This window comes from Bison bison, unplaced genomic scaffold, assembly GCF_000754665.1.
Source record: "Bison bison bison isolate TAMUID 2011002044 unplaced genomic scaffold, Bison_UMD1.0 scf7180017864498, whole genome shotgun sequence".
NCBI lineage: Eukaryota > Metazoa > Chordata > Mammalia > Artiodactyla > Bovidae > Bison > Bison bison.
The window spans coordinates 3,254,075-3,270,825 of NW_011495057.1; the positions used below are offsets into that span (position 1 = coordinate 3,254,075).

The window sequence follows — 16,751 nt, forward strand, 5'->3', positions numbered from 1 at the left end:
ATAAATATAAACCAAAAAAAAAAAAAAAAGTGTTATTTTAGCAAACAAGCCCTATGACAGCCAACTAAAGATTTTCTTTTAAACCCATCTTCTTAGAAATTGACATATTTATTCCATTTGCTAGAAACGTTTTTTAACTTGTCGTTATTGACTTTGGAGATTGTGGCTTATTTTTTCCTGAATATTCTTAGCATTTGCAGATGAATTTGCTTTTATGAAATGACCAAAAGGTGCTTGGATCCAGGTTTGTTGGGCTTCCATGGTGGCTCAGACAGTAAAGAATCTGCCTGCAATGCAGGAGACCCAGGTTTGATCCCTGATTCAGGAAGATCCCCTGGAGAAGGAAATGGGAACCCAATCCAGTATTCTTGCCTGGAGAATTCCATGGACAGAGGAGCCTGGTGGGCTATAGTCCATGGGCTCTCAAAGAGTTGGACATGACTGAGTGACTGACATTTTCACTTTTTTGTTGTTGTTTGTTTGGGTAAGAAAGCATTTTGGCCAAAAAATTCTTATAACTGTTAAGAAATAAGACTGTGATTTCTGTAACTAGCAGAATTACTTAGAATGCATTTCTGGTGAGAAGTTCCAAGCGAGCTTTGAGAGATCCTAGCCTTGTTGGAAGGTATGGATGCTGTCTGGGTGAATGCTCAGGTGATCTCTAGGTCCGGGGTGTTACCTAGATGGCCATTCTCACTTGATAGTCAAGCTAATGGGTTCCTTTTCATTGAATCCCCTACTTCTTATCCCTAGATAATAGGGCCAAAAAGAGGGAAAAGTAATAATCAGGGGTTGTTTCTTCCAACACTTTCAGATGCTGGTTTAAAATAGTTTGATTGAGTAAATGTTATCACATAAACTCCAACATTGGTCATACGATTTGTTTTCCAGACTGATGGAACTCCTTGGTCACATGCTTATTCCAACATGTGTGATGACTTTTAAATAATTTCCTTTCATAAGTTTTTAACTTTCTTACACTTTTTTTGCCAAAATGGTTAAAAATTACAGGCTGCATGTGGAAATCAGATCTAGTAAGATATTTGTTAGATGCTGTCTAAACTCCATGTGAGTTACTGCAATTCAAAATAAAGACTTCTGAAGAAATAACTGATGTAGTAAATAGAAATGCCTAAAAAAATCATGGCACCACTGAGGAAATGAAAATAAGAAAATGTTCAAGCTCTTAAAAACAGGATTAACTGGGGACTTGCCTGATGGTCCAGTGGTTAAAATTTCACCTTCCAATGCAGGGGGCTGTGAGTTGGATTCCTGGTTGGGGAGCTAAGATCTGCATTCCTCAGGGCCAAAAAAACCAAAACATAAAACAGAAGCAGTGCTGTAACATATTCAATAGAGACTTAAAAAAACAGGTTAATTTGGAATTCTAACTCAATCTTCTTCCCTAATAGATTTATCTGAGAACTTGATTAAAATATACAAATTCCTGGAAAGATAGAAAATTTGATCTAGGTAGAATGTAGTGAATATGGATTCTACCTAAGAAACAAGAAGAATTTTACTTGTGTTAAATCTTTTTCATCTTGGCAATGATGAAAATCCTAAATGGGTTTAAACTCTGTTTTCTAATTTTATAAGTATCATATGTTAATTGTAAATAATTTGGAAATTATTTCTTAAAGTAAAATCATTAATACTTTTATTACCCTAAGAGATCCACTATTAATATTTTGTCAGGTATTCTAGTGTTTTTTCATACATTAAATGCTCAAGAGTATATTATTTTATATAATTTTATATCTGGATTTTTTTTTTTTTTAGAGGTACTTCTATCCCCACATCCCTGCCAATACTTGGTTGCCAATACTTGGTATTCTCAGCTTTATTATTTTTTTGGATATCTGGATCTTTTTCACTTAGTATTTAAAAATATTTTCCTGTATCATTAAAAACTCTTTGACATCCTTTTTGATGGCTCATGGTATAGTCATTCTTGATTCAAGTGTATCTAAAAAGTGTTTGTTTTGTTGAGTCCTTACTGTGTGCAGGGCACCATGCTCTATTACAAACAAAACCTGAGCAGTGCTTGACTTCATAGAACTCAGTCAAGCAAATATACTGTTGTTTGCTTAGCCATTTCCCTATGGTTAGATGTCAAGATTACTTCCATTTGATCACTATTACAGATAAAGCTGAGATGAAAGGCTTAGAATGTTGACTGAGAGAATAGGTTTTGGAGTCACAGAAAGACAAGTCAGGATTCTGCTTGTCTGACTTGTGAACTCTGTGAGTGAACACTTCCCTTAACCTCTCTAAGCCTCAGCGTCCCCATCTGGGCTATGGACATCATCATACCTCCCCTAGAAAGTTATTATGCATATAAAATAAGGTAATGCATGTAATGCTTTCCGTAGTGTACCAGGAACTCAGTTATTCTTGGCAGTAGGAGCAGTAGTAATATTCACTTTGTGCAGCTTAATTGGCAGGTTGTTGTTGGTGTTCAGCCTTTGTGACCCCATGAGCTGCAGCATGCCAGGCTTCCCTGTCCTTCACTGTCTCCCAGAGTTTGCTCAAACTCGTGTCATTGAGTCGGTAATGCCATCCAACCATCTCCTCTGTCATCCCCTTCTCCTCCTGCCTTCGATCTTTCCCAGCATCAGGGTCTTTTCCAGTGAGTCGGCTCTTTGCATCAGGTAGCCAGAGTATTGGAGCTTCAGCTTCAGCACCAGTCCTTCCAATGAATATTCAGGGTTGATTTCCTTTAGGATTGACTGGTTTGATCTCCTTGGCATGTTGATTTATCTTAATTTGTTGTAATTACATATCTTATTTTTTTGAAAAGAGAAACTTTCTCCCAATTAATATCAAACAAAAGAAGGTATAAATTGCATATGGTTGTAGGCTGATCTTTGTGTAAAAGTCTCTAGAATTTTCCACTGAGGGTATCCATGGTGTTCCAGAATGGACTTTCTTGTAGTTCAGTGAGCAGTAATCCTCTAGGGGTAGGGGGTGCAGGGATTTACTGAGGGTCTCATAGTCACGATGCAGTACTAACTTAGAATGCTCTTTCCTCAGCATGCAACTGCCATGGACACTCCACCGACTGTTACTATGATCCGGATGTTGAGAGGCAGCAGGCAAGCTTGAATATCCAAGGCCTCTATGAAGGTGGAGGGGTCTGCATTAACTGTCAGGTAAGGCACTATTTAAGTCAGCCTAGGAAATGAACATTCAGGAAGCCCTACTCTAAAACAATATCACCAGCTTCCCTGGTGGCTCAGTGGTAAAGAATCCGCCTGCCAGTGCAGGAGACATGGGTTTGATCCCTAGTCCGGAAAGATAATGCATATGCCACAGAGCAGTTAAGCCTGTGTACCACAACTGTAGAGCCTGTGCTGGAGAGCCTGGGAGTTGCAACTACTGATGCTCGTGTGCCCTAGAGTCCATACTCCACAAGAGAAGCCCCTGCAGTGAGAAGCCTGCACACCACAACGAGAGTGTAGCTCTGGCTTACTGCAACTAGAAAAAAGCCCATGCAGCAACAGAGACCCAGCATAGCCAAAAATAAATAAATAAATAATATATAAAAATATTTTTAAGGACATTTATAAGAAATTTTAAAAATAAAAATAAATAAAATGATGTGAAGAAAGTAATATGCAATTGAAAGGATTTTCTGACACCCTTCTCCACTTTTGTACATAGAAAGCCTGCTTAGCTGGATGTAATTTAGAGATTGTAGGGAAAATGGACTGAGGTATATTTGCCCAAACTCTGTTGATTAGATTTTTGGGTCTTTGCCTGATTGGAGGGGAGAATTCCTCTCATCTTGACTGCTATCCATGTTATAGTAGAAAGGCTTTAAGATAGGATAAATTCATATAGTTTCCATGTTGACTTTAAATCCCATTTTCAAATGAATTCTGAGTCTAGAGGAAGTATGTCACGATCAGTCAATGATGTCTGCCATTGACATTGAAACCAAAGAAGAACTGATTCTTCATCCCTTCTGTAGAATGATTGGGTTCACTGGAATTTAGCTAAGAGGTGTATATAGCAGAGGAGGGTATATGTATATCTGCCTCAAGATATTCATTAAAAATTGTGTAAAATGTTCATGAATTTAGTCTACATTCTGTCTTGTTTGCTTTTAGAATGATATTTTGTTAATGTTGCCATTAAAGAGGCATTGTACATGAGGCGCCTATTTGTATGGAACCAGGGATACACACCCTCAGAGAGACCCACCACTCTCTGCATGTCTCCCTCTCCACACATTTTATATCATCTGTCATCACAGTTAATTAAATACAAGTCAATATGCACCATAGGTTTGTTATGAATCATTAGGTTTTGTGACTAAGTGAAAGACCCCAGGATCTTGTTAAAGCTATGTATCACAGGACCTTCAGGTGATTTGCGTGCACATAAAAGCTGCAGGTACACTGGACTGAACTTTGATGAAGGATATTTATGAAAACCCTATAATGGACGTCATGTTAGTGATGAAGTACTGAACTCTTTCCTTCTAAAGATTGGGAACAAGAAAGGATTCTTGTTACAGTGTCCTGGAGGACCCAACCATTGCATAAGACAAGGGGAAAAAAAGTATTAAGGTCAGAAAGGAAGAAGTAGAACTAGTAGAACTGTTTCTGTTTGGAGATGACATTATTGTTTATGTAAAAAGGCCTAAGGAATATACAAGACAATTACCAGAACTAATAAGCGAATTCAGTAATATTGTAGGGTACAATGATAATATAGAAAAACTAGTTGTATTTATATATACTAGTAGCAAACACTAGGAAAATGAAGTTAAAATTTGATGAAAAATAGTATATAAAACATAAAATGCTTAGGAACAAATTTAGCGAAAGACATGTAAGACCTCTCTGTTAAAGCTAAAAAGCTTTGCTGAGAGATATCTAGAAAAAACTAAATAAAATAGAAAAATGTAACGTATTTATGGATTAGAAGACTCAGTAGTATTAAGATGTCAGTTTTCCCCAAATTGCTGTACAGAGATAATGGAAGTTCTTTTTTATTTTTTATAAAGACGTTGACATGTGGATTAAAATTTATATGGTTATATAAATGACCTAGCATATTCAAAGTTGTCTTGAAGAAACGAAATAAAATTGAAGAACTTATCATACTTCAAGATTAACTGTAGAGCTACAGTAATCGAAACACTGCTATTGACATAAGGCTGGAAGAACAGTTCAGCATTGCACAACAGGAAGCACAGAAGCAGACCCAGACTTGGATCATTTTATGTCCACAGTGGACATTTTATTTTTGATAAAAGTACCGAGGCAATCTAATGGCAGGAGGTGGAGAGAGAAAAGTCCTTTCAACAAATGGTTCTGGAGTAACTGAATTTTATATGGGGAAAAGTTAACTTTGACCATTCATCTCAAACATACATAAAAAACTAAATTGATGTGGATCAGACCCAAAATAAAGTTAAAACTTTAAGCTTTAGAGAAAAATATAGGAGATAATCCTTATGATTCAGAGGATGAGCAAAGTTTCCTTAGGTCACCGAAAACAATAACTATGAAAAATAGACAAATTAGACTTCATCAAAATGAAAAACTTCTGCTCACAAAAGGCACTGCAGAAAATGAATAGGCAAGCCATGAATGGGGAGAAAATATTCCCAAAACATCAATCTGACGATTGGTTGGTATCCAGGATAAAGAACTCCCACAACTCAGTAATAAAAAGTAATAAAAAGACAAATAACCTAATACAATTGCAAATGGTTTGAATAACCACTTCACATAAAGTGGATGTATGAATGGTCAACAAGCATACAATAAACACTTCATAAAACTGGGTATATGAGTGGCCAATAAGCATACAAAGGGCTTAGCGTCATCAGTCATCAGAAAAAAACTGGGACCCAAGTTCAACCTGATGTGCTCTGTCAGAAGCCATAGTGGCCAATAATGGAGTTGAGGGGTCATTGGCATTTGCTGGAAGAGAGGGTGGACCACAGCTGTTTCCTGTTTGTCCAAGATGTTTATGCATGTAAATGAAGTCAAAGACGTGGCCAATGTGGTTTTGACCTCAGTGTTAAAGTGAATTCAGATTTTAGCCCACAGGACAAGAAGTGGTAGTAAATAAAAGTCTGTAATTAATAAAATCATGTTAAAGGGGAGAGGATCCAGAAAGGGTCCTTGTTTTCTCTGTGTTCTATGCAGACTCCTTTTGAATCAGTGTTATATTTGTTTTTTTTTTTTTTTAATTTCCTATTGCCTTTCCTTTCATTAATGAAAGAATATTGTCCTTCTGATTGTTTCCAAATTGGGAGAGGGGGGCAGAATTGAGCTAGATCCATCCTTTATAGTTCTTGGAAATTGATGGTGCATGTTGGGTAATTTGATTTTCTGGCAATTACAAGGATTAGCTGTGAAATATAAAAGGCTGCCTTGTATTGTATTTTAAAATGAGCTCTGTGTGTGAGACACATGCCTACATTTTCCATTCTCATAGCAGAAATGTTTGGGAAATGGTTTTAGAGTAAAGCAAAGATAAAATTTTGAAATGACGAGAGGAGTTGTAGGTGCAGTTTCTTTCAAAACTGAAGAAGATAAAAATACACACATGGCCCTTTATTCCCAGGGTTAAACCTAAAGGTGATCTATTATCCATTCATCACTGTCAAATGAAGCTTGGAAGAGTGGCCCTCTGGAGTTTTTGCTCACTCAGATATCAGGTGCTTCAGTAAGAGGTAGCGAGGAAAACTTGGCCTGTTCAGTTCGTGGTCTCATTTCCTCTTCCAATGGGAAAAAATTCCAGAGCCAAGTTCAAGCCAGTGTCCTATGATAAATCTTGGAGACTCAAGGTCAAGATCTGTGCTTTTTTTTTTCTTCAGTGATTTTAACATTACAGTTATGTATGACAGAATTATTTCTCAGGATGAATAGCACAAAATAAGGGCTTCTCCTGTATCCTTCCCTCTAAGTTCCTTTTGTTTCTTTCTAGCATAACACAGCCGGTGTAAACTGTGAGAAGTGTGCTAAGGGCTATTACCGCCCTTATGGCATTCCGGTCCATGCCCCCGATGGCTGCATTCGTAAGTTTCATTCCAATTTGGTGTGTCTTAGACTTTGGCCACCTCATGCGAAGAGTTGACTTATTGTAAAAGACTCTGATGCTGGGAGGGATTGGGGGCAGGAGGAGAAGAGGACGACAGAGGATGAGATGGCTGGATGGCATCACTGACTCGATGGACGTGAGTCTGGGTGAACTCCAGGAGTTGGTGATGGACAGGGAGGCCTGGCGTGCTGTGATTCATGGGGTCACAAAGAGTTGGACACGACTGAGCAACTGAACTGAACTGAACTGAACTAGACTTCAGGGAGCTCATTGGGCTAAATTACGATTGGCTAATAATTCCTTTTGTTTTCTCTCTCTCTTCATGTTATTGGTTCTACTCCTTACTGTGTGACCTCAGTTACATGTCTCTCTGAGAATCAGATTTCTTCTATATAAATGGAAATGATAATCTAGTTTCTAAGATTAAGTGAATTGTCATCAAAACCAATGGCAGTCTAGCGATTGAGACTATGCTTCCAGTGCAGGGATCATGGATTTGATCCCTGGTCAGGGAACTATGATCCTGCATGCCCCGTAGCATGGCCACACGCACACAAAATAAATTAAATAACAATAGTAAGAATAAAATAATTTCTTTTTGAAAAGAAACACACCAAAAAAACTACCTGGGAGAATACTGAGACTTGGGCCTGTCCCATACTAGGCCTGCAACAAATGTTTTCTGTTGTTTTGGCATGTTTCTGTGATCTCCAGTAATTTCAGATTTCATCAGAATTAGCATAAGACACATAGCAATGATTTCATAAGGATTTACGAATAGTCATAATATTCAAAATAGTTATGAGTCATTGAGCCCTTGCTATATACAAGGCAATGCCTGAATAATTTCACAAATTTCTTTTCTCACAACAAAGTTAATGTATTATTAGTCTCCTTTTTAGATGTAGAGAAATCGAAGGGTCTTAGTAGTTGAGTATTTTGGCCCAGGTGACAGAACCACTAACTAGTAGGCTAGGATATTGCTCATATCTGTCAGTGCCGCTGTAACCTACCGCTTCCATTGTGCAGAAAAACACCACTTTTTCCTCCTGTGCAATCATCAGCCATAGAGCAGATTATGGACTTTATTCAGCATGTGAAAGTTATTTTACTCCTTTATGTTCTCTGGCTATTGCAGTTAGAAAACAACTCCATTCCTGAAGTTGACTTCCGTGCCCACCTTCCCCCCAGATTCATTCATTGTATCACTAAGGTTTGAGGGCATCATCGTTGTTAAAAGTGGGTCTCTGTTTTCCCTCGATCTTCCACATCATCCCATGAAGTATGCCCATCATTTTTCTTGTGTTCACAAAAAAGAGGCCTTGGCTAAGGAAAACGGGACATTGTGAATATAGTCTTGCCTTATTAGGAACCTCAGTTTTCCATCACTTCTCTAGTTTCTTTCTTTGTCGCTGAGATGGTCTCCTGGAGGTATTAGAGGCATAGCATTAAGAATCCACTGGACACATGAATAATAACAAATTAAACAAAGGACCTCAGGAGAGGCCAGGCTTGGGGGATGCTTGGTGCTCATGACTTCTGCAGCCTCCTGGGTCCTCACTGCACAGGGACTCAGCTGAGCTGTGACGGTATTTTCGTTGCCCAAGGTGAGGACTTTGGCCAGGTCAGGGGAAGTGAGGGCGTTACCAAGCATTTTACAGCCCAAGTCTGTCCCTCTGGAGTGCAAACCTGACCATCATGTAGGTCAGAAAAACTGCCTTCAGTAAGTCTTATCATTTGATTCTAACATTTGGATTATGGACATGATCTTGCTGTGCTGTCCACGGATTATATATCAGTGTCTAGGCATCTCACACTCATGTCCACAATACAGCTGTGTAACGAGGAGCACTCTGGACATTGGCACCTGGCTCATAGCCAGGAGAGGCTCTGCCCACCCAGCCCCTCCAATGGGGGGACAGTGCCTTTTGCCTCTTGCATGGTGGCTGGGTGGTGCTCACATCATAAACCACATCCTGGAGGCCTTCCAAGTGTAACTGCTCATTAAAGCCTATTTCTGAGGGCCACGGGGTTGGGTCACTGCAAACCATCCACCAGGTATGAAGTGGAAAGCAATGGCCTTTCAGGAACACACGTGGATCAGTGATGAAGGACTGGATTGGCCGAAAAGTTAGTTTGGGTTTTTTCGTAGCACCTCATGAAAATACCCAAATGACCTTTTCAACCAACCCAGTAATAAGGACATTAGGAAATATTGGCCTTAAGAGGTGCAATGAAGGACGGACCCTCTAAAACTGGGGTTTCTCTTAGCCTGCAGCTGCCACCCGGAGCATGCGGAGGACTGTGAGCAGGGCTCCGGCCGCTGCACCTGCAGGCCCAACTTCCGCGGAGACCACTGTGAGGAGTGTGCGGCCGGCTACTATCATTTCCCAGTTTGCTCCAGTAAGTCCTGGTGGTAGAAGGGGAGGCCTGGCTTCTTGGCGCTTACCTGGGCTTTGTGCATCGACCCCTGAGGGCATGGCAGGTGGGGCGGGGAAAGAGAGGGGGACAGAAATAGGGCCAGGAAGGCTGTATTGGGTTGGCCAAAACTACGTTCACTAGTTTCAGGGTCACTGTTCAATGAGGATCCACTTCCACTGTCGAGTGTCCCATTTTGGAGGACAAATTATATAACCATCTTAGAGTTAAAGGAGCTGACTTTTAAGCCCAAACATAGTAACACTGAATCAGGACTTAGTCAATTTAGAATCCTTAATTATTGGAGAGAAGCTGAGCAGAAATTGTATTTTCATAAGCAAAGTTTTAGAGTAAAAACTTGTAAGGAAGCATTTTTTTAAAACTAGTCTCAATTTTACATTAAAGAACAAAAAAAGATACTAAAGGGACTTCTCTGGTGGCCCAGTGGTTAAGAATCCATCTGCTAGTGCAGAGGACACAGGTTCGATTCCTGCTCCAGGAAGATTCCACGTGCCTTGGGGCAGCTCGGCCCGTGCAACACAACTACGAAGCCCACAAGCCTAGAGCCCGTGCTTTGCAACAAGAGAAGCCACTGCAATGAGAAACCCATGCACAGCAATGAAAACCCATTGCAGCCAAAGTTAGTTAATTAAGTTTTTAAAAAGATAGTAAAGAAGTCCAGTTCAGCCCTAGTTGACTGGGACTTAGCCATTGTGAGCACAGAATATCCATTTCTGTTCATTAGTATGCACATCACACTCATGTCTGACCTTCCTGGTTCTAGATGCTACATTTTTAAGTGTAGCAATATTTCCTTTTTTTTTTTTCCCCCCCAGTTGGTTTTCACACACTGCTTTCACTACATTGGAGTGGGCATCTTCCTAGTTACTGCATTTACTGTTTTACTATGCTGTGTCCTTAATTTTTCTCTGTATTTTTCAATAAACTATTTTTCTAGGAATTCCCATCCTTCCTATTTCTACTCCAAGTCCAGAGGATCCAGTAGCTGGAGATATAATAAAAGGCAAGTAATTTCTCACTTGGTTTAACTTCAGTAAAAATGTTCTCTATATTCCTTTCCTTCTTCTACACACATGGCTATGTCCAAGTTCAAATCATTCTTACGGGAGCTTGGTGGTGCCATGTGGGTGTGTTGCATTTGGACTCTTCACCCCCCTGCCCCTTCAACCTCTAATCCTGTCTGTGCTTTGCAAAGGCACTGCCTGATGAAGGGGACTAAGCCATTTGGATTGTCTGTCTCCAGTTTGCTCAGAAAACTTCAGTGACAGTCAGCTGCCTGCCGTCTGTCTTGATTCTCCATGAAGGGACTTTGAGAAAGGGACTGAATGCAAGCAGTTCGTTTGGGAAGTCACCCCAAGAAGCATCAGTAAGGGAGTGAGTCTGAGACTGAAGGGGGCCTTTTTGAAGTTGCCTTAGCAAGCTTGGTCCTGCGGTAGTTCCTGGAGCTGTAGCCCTCTTGGCAGCTCTGGGAGACAGCAGAGAACTTGCTCAGCATTCCCCCAGCTGAATGGAGAACTTCAGTCACCTGCTGGGTGGGGAGGGCTGCCTCTGGGGCATTAACTCTCCAGACCTGGCCTGCAGGGGGGCCAAGGAGCTGCTGCAGCCAGAAAAGTGCTCAGGGAAGAGAGTGGCCTGGTGTGCGGAAGCAGGCTTTGGGATGGAGAGGTGCTCTGCCTACGTAATCCCTGATTCTGCAGGTGTTTGGTGAGCACCTACTGTGTGTCTGACACTGTTCTGGCTGCAGGGGACTTAGCAGTGAAATAAATTTCCCAGCTGTCCTACAGCTTATACAACTTATATTTTAGTTGGGGGTAGGGTGTGGGCAACTCATAAAGTAACATATTTAACATATAAACAAGCAAAATCACAAACGTGTTAGATGATTAATATGCAGGGTTGTGTCTTGTACGAGGTGCTCCTTTTAAATGGGAATCATTCACAATGGGGAACTTACGCATCCTTCAGGCTGTGTCTCATATTATTGGTGTAAAATACTTCAGTTAAGAATTTCCAAACGCAGGTGATGGATCTCACAGATTCAAGGTTACTTTGGGGATATTTGAAGTTACTGACTCCCTATGATAAAGGTTGGCCAGATTTCTGTTCATTTAATCTCATTAAAAGGATCACAAAAAGGTACTGATTTATCTAAAGAGAAGTAATCCATCTGCTTACTTTGCCAACAAAGGTCCATCTAGTCAAGTGGTCATGTATGGATGTGAGAGTTGGACTGTGAAGAAAGCTGAGCACCAAAGAATTGATGCTTTTGAACTGTGGTGTTGGAGAAGACTCTTGAGAGTCCCTTGGACTGCAAGAAGTTCTAACCAGTCCATTCTAAAGGAGATCAGTCCTGGGTGTTCTTTGGAAGGAATGATGCTAAAGCTGAAACTACAGTACTTTGGCCACCTCATGCAAAAAGTTGACTCATTGGAAAAGACTGATTCTGGGAGGGATTGGGGGCAGGAGGAGAAGGGGACGACAGAGGATGAGATGGCTGGATGGCATCACCGACTCGACGGACATGAGTTTGGGTGAACTCCGGGAGTTGGTGATGGACAGGGAGGCCTGACGTGCTGCGATTCATGGGGTCGCAAAGAGTTGGACACAACTGAGCGACTGAACTGAACTGAATCCATCTGCAATACAGAAGACACAGGAGATGTGGGTTCAATCTCTGGGTCAGGAAGATCCCCTGGAGGAAGAAATGGCAACCCACTCCAATATTCTTGCCTGGGAAATCCCATGGACAGAGGATCCTGGCGGGCTACAGTCCATGGGGTTGCAAAGAGTCAGACACAACTGAAGCAACTGAGCACACATGCGTGCACACACTTGGTCACTTGGGGACAGTACCTGTGCTTGACTTAGCTTCTGATCCCCACGGCATGGTATTCTACCCATAGTCATTACAGCAAGTGTTTCCTTAAATGTTTTCCGTTTGATTAGAATGGGGCTCACCTTTTGAGCCTGGATTACCATACACATCTCTGGTCTCCTTCCACAAGCATGTTTTAGATACTCTGTTTCTGGTCTGTTTCCAGTAACCCCTTTGTTATTCTGTTTCCTTTTCTCCCCAGATAGGCCTGTGGTGAGTTATGGAAGGAAATTTAATTGAATTTGAAGGAAAGTTCTTCTGTTACAAAATATTGGGGAAGCCTCAGAACACAGTCTTGAGGAAAAGAAATTCCACTTAGTGCAGTTAGATTTATTTGGGAATTTGAAAGCAGAGAGATCCCGTTCAATTTGATTTTCTACTAATGCACTTTAAAAACACCCAGTTTGGGGCCTGACCTCTGGCAATGAACCTTAGGAGCACGAACATCTCAGCTGCCAGGAGATATACAATACTGGATGATACCAGGTCTCCCCCATCCCTGAGGATTTTAGTTCATTGAGGCCTATTGATGCTTTAATGTCTTCTCAGTGTTTCTTAGAGCTGTGTTTAAGAACCTGCTGTTACAAAATCTAAATGCCTGTGTTTCACCCTCAGATCTTAAATCTAGATTTCCAGGGTGAAGTTCAGCCTGGTGTTTTGAACAGATTTTCTAGATGATTCTGGCCTGTCTCTTGCATGCGTGCTAAGTCATTTCAGTCCTTTCCGACTCTTTGTGACCCCGTGGACCGTAACCCACCAGGCCCCTCTGTCCATGGGATTCTCCAGGTAAGAATACTGGAGTGGGTTGCCATGCCCTCCTCCAGGGGATCTTCCTGACCCAGGGATCGAACCAGCTTCTCTTATGTCTCCTGCATTGGCAGGCGGGTTTCACTAGTGCCACCTGGGAAGATTTCCAGGGGTGAAGTTCAGGCTGGTATTTTGAACGTATTTTCTAGATGATTCTGGTGTATGTCTCTTGTTAAGAACCACTGCTCTGGTTAGAAGAAATTTGTATTTCATGGTTGGCAGACTTTCCTGTAAAGATATAGTAAATATTTTCAGCTTTGTGGCAAAGTTGCGTGTACTCAACTCTGCTGTTGTAACATGAAAAGAATAGACAATACACTAATGAATGAGCTTGGCTGTGTCCCAGTAGAACTTTGTTTACTAAAACAAAAGGATCTGGCCCTCAGGCCTTAGTTTACAGATCTTGGGGCTCTATCAGCATCTTTCGAGTTTGGGATTCCACACCCAGGCAATGATGTTTTCCTAGGAGATTCCAGTGTGCAGCCCAGATCGAGAAGTCCTGTTCTAGAAATTCCATAGGCTCAGTTCCAGACACTTGAAACAAAGGAGACTTGAAGTGAAACGACAGAACCGTTTTGCAGGCCAGAATGTTTTTAGCTTTACGCGACCCTGGATATTATTGGGATTTTCTGGGTCCAAGTGATCATTTATAACCACTTGGCATTTATTTTTAGAAAGTTCACGTTTAGTAGACACATCTTCAAGGGCTCTTTTTGAAAATGAAAGGATACACGAAACATTCACTCTAGAGGGACACTGGCTTCTGGGTACTCTTTTATTCCTCCAAGTTCAAATGAAGAGTGGTAAAGAGCAAAATCAGCAGCTGCAGAAAGACTCTAAGTGCTTACTTTAGGAGAGTGATGCCATCTTGGGATGGGTTTGTAGAGCAGCCCATTTGGTTGGAGGACATGTCTGCCTAGAGCTTCCTTGACCCCGTGAAAAGGTTTTGATTCCCCTGATCACTTTGTAAGGAGCTAGTTGTGATTGTTGTTTAGTTGCCAAGTTGTGTCCGACTCTTTGCGACCCCATGGACTGTAGCCTGCCAGGCTCCTCTGTCCATGGGATTCTCCAGGCAAGAACACTGGAGTGAGTTGCCATTTCCTTCTCCAGAGGAGCTACTTGCCCTTGCCAACTTGTGAGTCAGTGTGGGCGGGTCTGTGCTAATGAAGAGAACTCTGAGAGTTGGGGGTGACAGCCTGCTGGGGCATGCCTTTGCGCTCTGTCCCTCCCCAGGCTGGGCATTTTAACCTGCCTGGCAGGGTGGGGCAGCCACTGTTGGCATGGAGACAGGCCAGATACGGCTTAGAGAGAGACAGGTGAATTCTGATCTTAGTTTGGCGGCTCTCTGTAGATGCCAGTAAAACAGAATTTAAGGAATGGTGTTTATCAAAGAGAACTGGAGTCTTGAATATTTAGCATATTCTCCATTCATTGGACTCTTATTAAGTGCCTCCTCGGTACCAGGCATGGCTGAGGCAGCTGCTAGTTCACAGTCCCTGCTCCCTGGAAGCCCCCAGGCCTGTAGGAGACACACCGGCAAACAGTTACAACAGCAGGAGTTAATCCTATGACCTGGCAAGGTGGTGGTGGTTTTGTCGCTGAGTCATGTCCGACTCCTACAACCCCATGGACTGCAGCCCGCCAGGCTACTCTGTCTATGGGGTTTCCCAGGCAAGAACACTGAGTAGGTTGCCATTTCCTTCTCTAGGGGATCTTCCCGACCCAAGGATTGAGCCTGCATCTCCTACATTGCAGGCAGATTCTTTACCATCTAAGCCACCAGGCAAGAACACGGAACAATAGGAACAGACCCGAGGGTCATCCTTATAGCTTCTTACAAAAGGGAGGGAAGGAAAATAGGAAGGTACATGGGAAGGATGGGAAGAAGAATGGAGGAAGGAAAGAAGGAAAGAAAAAGATAGAGTTCTAGAAGGGCTTCCTGGGACCAGGAGAAAGCCTTGAGAACATACAGATTTGTATATATTGAGGTGGCCTAAACATCATTTGGAGTTTTCCATAAGATGTTATGGTGATGATGTTATAGCAAGTGATAGGAAAGCATCTTGAGACACCTTTTTTTAGTTTATGCAAAAGAGCTGCATGGGCTCTGGAAGGCTCTGGAACTCTGGAAGGAGGGGAGGATTCCAGCTACCTTCCTACCTGCCTAAGATACAGGCACGACGACCTGATGAGGAGGTGGGAGGTGAGGGTGGAGGAGAAGCGAGGGGCCTCAGAAATCTCTGGTTCCTGCACCGTGTGGGAGTATTTGCCAGAAATCTTAAAAGGTGTCAGGAGAACATGATAACCACTGCACTACAAAAAGCACACCTAAGTTAAAAAGTAAATTTCAGAAACAGAAATTTAGCAATGCATAGGTACTCAATGCTTTTTTTCTGTTTACAGATGGTAGTAAATCTAGATTCCTTGGACTTCAATGCCAATGTCAAGTTCAAGTTTCTTACTGAATTCCAATGCCTGGTTTATCACCAAGACTGTAGTTGACAGTAAACCTCTGCATTTCACTGTGGTGGTCTCAGCCTCTGGGGCTGTGGCACTGGGGCCTCGTGTGGCAGCTGTGATGGACAGACAGGGTGGTGCTCATGCCAGCCTGAGTTCCAAGGCTTCTCTTGTGATGAATTATACCCTTGGACACATTTAGTGCCTCTTTTGTCAAGTTAGGTGACTGTTCGATTGAAGTATGAGCAAGTTAGAGATTATACAAAGACTGTAGAATTGTTCTGATTTACCCAGATCTTTTTTTATTCATTATTGTAAATAATAATAATAATAATAATTCTACAACTCTGTTACCAAGCTTTTACATGAAAAAGGGCAAAGGGAAGGAGTGGGATTTAGCTAGCTCTTCAGATTATCTACTATTTTTAACCCTTGTAGAAAATCTTTCCAAAGTGCACAAGGCTTCTCTTCCTTGAGAAGTAGGAGTGACCCAGTCAAATCTTTGATCAACCTTAGGGACTGCCTCGAGGGACCATGTTGCAGGTGTAGATGTTAATGTTCTTGATAGAAATGTAGATACTTTAAATACAAGAATGATTTGGATATGTATACTAATCTAGAACATACCTTGAACACAGCTTTTAAAATCAGTTCTCAGCTTGTATCCTTCACATCATATAAAGGGCATGGGGCTTTAAAACCAGGCTGACCAGGATTCGCATTCCTACTCAGCGTTTCTGGCTGTGTGACCTCGGGCAAGTTAAGTAACCTTTCTGAGCCTCTTTTTTCTCACCTATAAAATGCTTATCTTAACAGGACTCTTGCTTGACCTCATTATCTATCTATCTATAACAAAGTCAAGCAAGAGCCCTGTCTTTCTGAGAAATGCTTCTTGATTAAAACATCCTGTACGTGGCAGCAGGTGTCCTGAGGTGAGCTCTCCCTAAGTGTTTAGTCTGGTAGGTTTTTCCTTCATCTATTGCTGCCTTTCACTATCTATTTAGCCTCTAAATTTAGTGGCTAAAAACAACATGACTTATTTCTTGCGATCATGTGGCTTGGCGGGGGAGGCCCTCTGCCGCACTTGCTTGGAGGGCCCCCCCGG

At 41.8% G+C, this 16,751-nt stretch overlaps 1 protein-coding gene across 1 annotated transcript in view; it reads left to right on the forward strand.

Moving 5' to 3' along the window:
* Positions 1–16,751, forward strand: part of LOC104980339 (laminin subunit alpha-3-like) — a 148,476-nt gene that overhangs the window by 77,069 nt on the left and 54,656 nt on the right. The window contains exons 10-13 of the mRNA XM_010828989.1: positions 3,037–3,155; positions 6,955–7,045; positions 9,340–9,471; positions 10,445–10,510. Of these exons, the coding sequence (XP_010827291.1) occupies positions 3,037–3,155; positions 6,955–7,045; positions 9,340–9,471; positions 10,445–10,510 (408 nt within the window). The remainder of the gene's footprint in view (positions 1–3,036; positions 3,156–6,954; positions 7,046–9,339; positions 9,472–10,444; positions 10,511–16,751) is intronic.